Here is a 7,737-nt window from a genome sequence, read left to right as displayed (position 1 = left end):
TTTATATATAATATAAATTTAAGAAAATAGAAATTATATAATACAAAAATTCAAAATACACACAAATATATAAATTATTAGTTATTAGTTATACATTCCAAGTTGTATTAGTTATTAATTAAATATATATTATAATACAGAAAAATAAAAATTCAAAATATTAAATATGAATTCAAAATTTTAAATATAAATTCAAAATATTAAATAAATACAACACCAACCTTTAGGTTGATGGTGATCGGAGACGAAGACGAAGGCGTAGGCGAAGGCGGTGGCGGAAGCAGTGGCGGTGACGGAAGTAGTGGCGGTGGCGGAGCAGAAAAAACCAGCGAACCAATAGAACAGTAACCACCTATATGCAGAAAACGAGTAAGGAAACGAAATGACAATGCCAAGGAAGTGAATAATGACAATGACAAAAACGAAAACGAAAACAAACGTTGAAGCAGAGAGAGCTGAAACTTACAATGCAAAGCGGAGAGAGCTGAGAACGTTGAAACGAAGAGCGGAGAAGACGAAAGTGAAAGTGAAAACCAGTGGCGCGCTTCTATTTTTAGGGTAAAATTGATTTACAAATGCGGTTCTAGGGTAAGACCGCATTTGTAAATCAATTAAAATGAATTACAACTGCGGTCATAGTAAAGACCGCATTTGTAATTCATTCTGAATTGAATTACAAATGCGTTAGTATGACCGCAGTTGTAATTCAATTCAGAATGAATTACAAATGCGGTCTTTACTATGACCGCAGTTGTAATTCATTTTAATTGATTTACAAATGCGGTCTTACCCTAGAACCGCATTTGTAAATCAATTTAATTACAAAAATGCCACCGCGTTTTTTACAAATGCGTTTAAACGCAAAGCCGCACTAAATAAATAGTCGTTGTTTTCAAATTTTGTACTAGTGCAACCATGAGATGACTTGAGGGAGATTAATAAAGAAGTTGTGATAGTTGCACACATGTAAAAACGATTTCAGTTGAATTTGATTTATATCAAAAGTCACACAAGATTAGAATAACTTTTGCTAAATATTTTTGTTTTATTTGTTTATACCTAATTGATTCTTTGCTAAGGTTTTATTCATGTATTTAATTTTTGTATTATATAGAATTGAATTATAAAATTATTGTGTGTGTTTTAAAGAAGAAAAAATAAACAATTACATAGTCAAGAACCAAATAGTTAAGTAAAAGGAGTAAAAGAAATGGAAAATGAAATAGTTAAGGATTGTTTAATTGAAAATAAATAAATAACTATTGTTTGAGTTATATTTAATAAATTTTGGTTATATTTATAATTATTGAATTTTTAAAAAGTAGTTCTATATTTGATATATGGAAATTTTTGAGGGACGACAAGGTTATAACAATAGCATGACAAAATTATAAAAATAGCATAATATTTGTTACGTCAGTCTGCTGTCATACCTTTCCTTATGAAAATCAATCATAAAGGTAAATTTTTAAGTTCGTATGGTATCACGATTTATTTTGTAATATGCAAAACAAATATATAAGAAATATTATTGTGCAATATATCAAAATATAGTTAACGATTCTACTTAAATGTATGTAAAATTTATCAATATATGTTTCAATTGAATATAATTTTTAACTTTAAAAAAAAAAAATCTATACTAAACTTAAATAAAGTCATAAAGTCTACTTTACTATTCTAATCAAAGTGGTGTCATTTTTTCATTTATCTCTTTAAACAAACTTGTGACACCTTTTTAAAGACCTTTTTAAAGAGTAAAGTCATGTCAAAATAACATAAATTACCTATATATGTATTAAAAATTATGATTGATAAAATTACACTCATAACATGAATTTTCTAAAAAATGTCACACCATAAAACAAAAATTATAGTTAAACATTCAAAATAAAAAAAAATGACACCTGGAGGGAAAAAATGATAAATATTGATAAGATGAAAATGGAGAGAAATAATAATTGGTATTAATGAGATGTCGGTAATGAGGCTTAATGGATGATTGTTAAAATGTAAAAGATAGGTGACGTTATTTCTATCAGGATTGATCTTAATTCACATTCAACTGAAATAATATCTCAAAGGCTAGAACCATTACTGTTGACAAATTATAATCCCGCTAATCATGCAACTTCAGCAGTTAAAGAAAATGTGGTCATAGGTGTATTTCCCAACCTCCCGTCTAGCCATCATCCAACATATTTTGGAACAAGCTTGTTGTTGGCTTTGTAACAATTTTTTACAATATCAAACATGGCAAGATTCGTGGCATCTCCCGAGTGAAAAAGTAAGCAAGCTTCTTTGAAGTCGTCCTTCTTTCTATTTAACTCTATGCAAGATAAATATTGACGTCTAACAATGTTTTCTTTCAGAAATAGCTGGTTGGAATTGAATGCTATTTATACTATAAAATAGGAAAACTAGAATCGTGAACAAGGCAGGGAAGACTTAATTCCCAGATGGGAAGTGTGTCCAATCCATGAAAACTGTCTTGTCCAAATAAAAGGATGATCAACTACTTTCGGCAAAATAGCATTAGCAGCTTCTGAAAGTTATATTGGTTTATAGTACTTCAAAAGGTAAAGTCCTAACAAAGCCCTTGGCACCAAAAATTGCACATCTTTTCAACTCATCCAAATCATCGCACAGAATTATCCGATGCTCGATTTGCCACACATTTGTAAATCTAACTCAATTTTGCCACACCATCAATCATTTATGTTGTAGTTTTGTCCTGCAGGAGCCTAGTCAAAATGCAGTGCATTGTACATAATACCATTTATTGATACGGGTTGATTTTAAACAATAGCCGGTCCGAAAGCTGCTTCGGCGGCTGCAACAGCTATAACAAAAATTGAAAAAATATTTCCTTTAAACTGCCGCCTATTAAAAAATCAGAAGAGGTTACAAGATTTATATTCACTGCATTCAGTAAAAGTTCAAGATACATAAGGGCTCTAACCATATTTCGGCTCGTGATCAATCTATAGATACCTATAGAAAATAAAAAAGCACTCAAAACAAGTGCATGATTTGACAAATATTCTTGATAATCTGGCCGAACAAATTCCTGTACCTTATCGACCAAGTATCACACCAGATACTTTAGTTTGTTGCCTATTTTGAAACTTAAAACTGCTACTCCCAACTATAATTTATTACTTTCCAGTAGCTTTAATTTCTTTTATCAACATTCGTCATCAATAAGTTTGTGTATGTGTCTTTTTGGCAATGGATTACCTTACGATATAAAATCAGCATTATGCAGTCAAAATCTATAACCGTCCACAACTAAATGAGGGAAATAATCATTCTCAACTCAAATTTAATGCTTAAAAAATATGAACTTAGATTATGAAATACAATAGAAAATCCACATTTACAGAAGGATGGTCCATAATCATAGATAACCTTATCAGGCCCGTAGCATGAACTTCTATAATACAGAACCAAGAAAGACATAAAAAGGAAAATAGATGTAACAGTTTGTGAATCCTTTATCAAATTTATCCTTTCAGCTCGTAATTTGACTCTGGAATACTAAAATGTCCTCCAATGTACATATTGACAGGAACGACCATAATGGTTGCAGAGCTCAGAAAATAAATAACCTGACAGGGTGACAATTAGGATCTGCAGGACGGTAGAGAGATGCCTCCACAACAAGCAGCGATTATTAAATAAAGAACAACAACAATTAAGCATGTCAATAAGGCCCTGTCAAAGATAAAAAACCATACAGTCAAGAAACTCAGCCCCATTACTTTTAAATCCAAATAACTTTTGGTATCCCACCCAGATACAAATGTATACTTTCCAAATTGTAGTTTCTTGTGTGTGTGTGTGCATTAAACATATGAAAGAAATTTTACTCACAGTAGTTTAAAATTTTTCATCCAAAGAGCTCTTCGAAGGCGCTTCGACTGTTTCCTAAAGTGAAATGCACTGTCTTGCATGGTTGCTGTCTTATCCACAAGAAGCTCAATCCGGTCACCTCTCTCCAATATTTTTTCAATATTGTCCACCATGATAGTGCGTATCTGTAATATTGATTGAAAGTTCTAATGTCACCAACTATGAGAAACTAAGTAAAGGGACTTGAACATACAAAGACACATAATGTTAAACATCAATAGAATAAATAACATTACAGCATCTATACATCCTGAAATCCAAATGCTCTTCAGAAACATACTTGTAAATCAATCAATACACTACAATTTCCAGGAAAAAAGGTAGATAACTTCTCCAATAAGCAATTTAGCCTGTCACTCCTTAAGAACCTTATAAAGGAACTAGAGCATTCCAAGTCAAGAGGTATATACCACTCTGCTTGGCTTACCAACTTTCTATAAATATAAATCCTAAATGTAATAAATCATCATGGAGTTTATTCTTTGTTGAATCAAAAACCTGGGTGTTAACTTATTAGATAACCAGATTATATGTTGGATAAAACTATCTGTCACTTACATTCCATAGCTAGGAAAAAGTGAAAATTATGAACAAAGTTATGGATGCATGCATATAAAACTGAGTACAACTTCCCCTATGACATTCTAAAACTTTATTTCTCCCTTCTTACGGTGCTAGATAAATAAAAAAGAGAGGATAAAGGAGAAAGACAAAAATAGGGAGGGATAAAGTTTTCTTTGTAATGTACTTGCCTCACCAACTTCCCCCCTCACACGATTGAGGGTATCGGCACTCTGATTACTAGAAAAAAATTCCATTTGCTGATGCAAAACCCTTGAAAACTCATCATTCATAGCATAAGCTGGTGCATAATTGGCAACTCTACTGTAGTTCTTCATAAACCTCATTTGGATATCTTCCAAGTATGAGAAAGGAATTCTCCCTGGAGACAGAGAAAATGAGTCATATCATAGTAAGCACGTGAAAACAAAGATGTAGACTAAAACAGTACTGTAGAACTTGGACTACGGTTTGGTTAATATTGAGTGATAGTTATTGTTGACACAGATTATATACTAATCCTCTAAGTCAGTGTTTACATTTAATGGTTTTGAAAATAAAAAGAAATCGACAACTTTGACTAGTAATGATTAAATTAAGGAACTATGTCTGTGGTGAAATTTGAAAAACACTACCAAAATCTATTTTCTCTCAAACGTTTCTAGATATTTGGAGCCTCAAATAGAGGTGTAAATTTATCAATTGTAGGCTGAAAGGTTTAAGTGTGTGGTTGATTCAGCATCTTTTGGGAGGAATAATCACTTAATTTTTGTCAGCTTCATGACAGCTTTCAAAAAGAAGTGACGATTTTCCCAAAAATAGTCTATACCAATTATCAAACATGCATTTAAAAAGATTATATCCATGTTTTTCTATCAACTATAAGCATATGATTACTTCTTGCCAATAGATTTAGAAATCATTGATCAATTCCTTGGTTGGAACAAATCTGACAATCTGGACTTAGTTGATAAGGAGAGGAGAATAGTTGAGAACGTCTTCTGGTTCAAAAGTAAATATAGCACTAAAGAATAATGTTATCTGTAGTTAAAAGGGTCCTAATTTAACCCTACCCCTCCCCTCTTCCTTTATGAGATAACATTAACTCTATCCTTTTAGGCATTGGCAGGAAGGTTTTTCATGCAGAAAGACTAGTGGTTAATTCAATTACAATAAAACACAGAGTACTGTTAAATGTAATAAAGCATTGAGGATGATATCCCATTATTAACACTTACAAAACAGACCCTACCAGGATTGCCATAGAAGCACTATTATCAAAGCCTTAATTTTCTTAGTGATCTAAGAGCGCATTAGTACATACAAATTAGGAATTTTCAAGCAGTAGGAAGCTAAAAAAGACATAAACTGTGAAACTTAACACAGAGGGTAGCCCTTGGTTTTTGAAAAAGTTCATTTGCTGCAGTAAAAGACTTGTTCGTGTGAGATGGCATGGCACATGGCCTGAGGTTGAATCTACACTCTTTTGGAGTTCATTATTAGTGTGTATGACTATCCCGCAACAGGACCTCCCCTAATCTAACAAGCTAAAGTTATGCAATCTCACTCATTTTCTTCAATTTCCTTCTTCAGTCGCTTAGCCATAAAAAACAGTTTAAATCATGTCCAGGTGGTAAGATATTGGACGTCATAGGGTTGCTCAAAGTAGGGATTAGATGGTCTGTTTTGAATCACATTCAAAAATTCACATGGTTCCTAAATCCTATAGTTACAAAGCGTCTTTCAGAGGCATTAAATGTGTAGTATTGTTAGTTGTCAACCGTCACGTCACTACCATGTCAATATCAGGAAATCTTGAACAACAGGGGAACTCATACTAAGAGGATGTCAATCCTCAATATTCAGAAGAAGCTACAGACACCTCTCAACAAAGACAATCAGCAAAACAATTGAATTTCCAAGTCAATGAAGAACTGACAAAGAAAAACAAGCTTGCAGACTTCAATCACATCGTTGTTCAATTTACTAGACCAAAGCTGGTGATTATTAATAATTTCACAATATTTTTATACACAAAAGCAGTGAAATCCAAACACTCCCTGTTCTAAAGAACAATTATATACAATTAAAGATATCAAGGCCAACCCTGCCTATTTCCTCTTCAGTCAAACCCTAGGGTTTTTGACTTCTTCCTTCTCTCTTACACACGTTCTCAATTTCACTTCTGCTTTCTTTGGCTTTAAAAAACAGGTCATGCGGAAATTTTCGTCCAAGCAAAACAACGCATCTCACTCATAAAGAGTTCAAACTAGCATCTAACACCCGCCGCGTCTCTTAAATAGATCCTACGTTCTAACTGAAAGTGAATCGGATCGTACAACGATGGAAGTAAGACTACAATTAAGAAGAACTCACTTCCGAAGGTGTCGTTGGCCATACAGACATAGGTGATGCCGTCGGATCGGAGAATGTGAAAGATGTAGCGATCCTGAGAGAAACAGAGCCTGGAGTCGGACTCCGCCGGAAGCTTCTCGATGATGCGGCGGGCGACAGCGCCGGTGTTGCCGGTGACGGCGCTGAACTCCGCCAGCACTACGGTGCCTCTGGCCACCAAGGCGTAGAATATCGCCATCGGCGAAGAGCTATCCAGAAGATCAGGGAGATCGTTCTCTGCGGCTCCTCCCTTTCTCTCTAGCTAGATCTTCGAATTGGTTAGTTAGCACAACAACATTGTTGTTAACAAAACAAATGCTTAACAGCTTCAAAATGGAAATTCGTACCTACCTATCACTATTATTTAATTATTATTATTATTATATTATCTCTATACAATCTATAATAACATAATATTAAAATAAGTAAAGAAAATATCTCTGTTTTGGTGAGCACATTACTTTTCCCTATTTACCCCTTTTAACTTCTAAATTTATAATTTATGATCTATAATATAACACGTAATTGAGTTTTTTTTTTCTCTTTTAGTATATATATTATTTTTTCCAATTCACCACTTTAACTTTAAATAAATAATAATTTGTTTGATTAATATAACTGTCACATCTTCCAAAAATTTCTAACTTACTATTACTTTTTTATCACCGTATTTTATTCTTAAAATGTAAGTATTATATCTGTAACTTGTAAAAATATTTCTTCAACTTATCCACTTTTTTTTTCTACCTCACATTCTTTCAAACAATTTCTGTAAATTTGGTGTTTCTGTAAATTTATGGTATTGTTACTTCTACCTTTCTTCTTTAGCGTTAATAATTTTATTTTGCTCTATTTTACAATTAAGAA

The 7,737-nt window shown here is 32.8% G+C and overlaps 1 protein-coding gene across 1 annotated transcript; it reads right to left on the bottom strand.

The window, feature by feature from the left end:
* Positions 1-3,324: 3,324 nt before the first annotated feature.
* On the bottom strand, positions 3,325-7,262 carry LOC137839192 (vesicle-associated membrane protein 714). Its single transcript, XM_068648333.1, has 4 exons — positions 6,853-7,262; positions 4,668-4,858; positions 3,877-4,040; positions 3,325-3,717 (listed from the first exon to the last, which is right to left on the bottom strand). Exons 1-4 carry the CDS (start codon positions 7,067-7,069, stop codon positions 3,627-3,629), a joined length of 663 nt encoding a protein of 220 aa, XP_068504434.1. The 5' UTR covers positions 7,070-7,262; the 3' UTR covers positions 3,325-3,626.
* Positions 7,263-7,737: the final 475 nt, after the last annotated feature.

The sequence above is a fragment of the Phaseolus vulgaris genome, chromosome 11 (assembly GCF_000499845.2).
Source record: "Phaseolus vulgaris cultivar G19833 chromosome 11, P. vulgaris v2.0, whole genome shotgun sequence".
NCBI classification, from domain to species: domain Eukaryota; kingdom Viridiplantae; phylum Streptophyta; class Magnoliopsida; order Fabales; family Fabaceae; genus Phaseolus; species Phaseolus vulgaris.
Note: the sequence above shows the minus strand (reverse complement) of the source record. Positions and strands in the feature narration are given on the sequence as shown.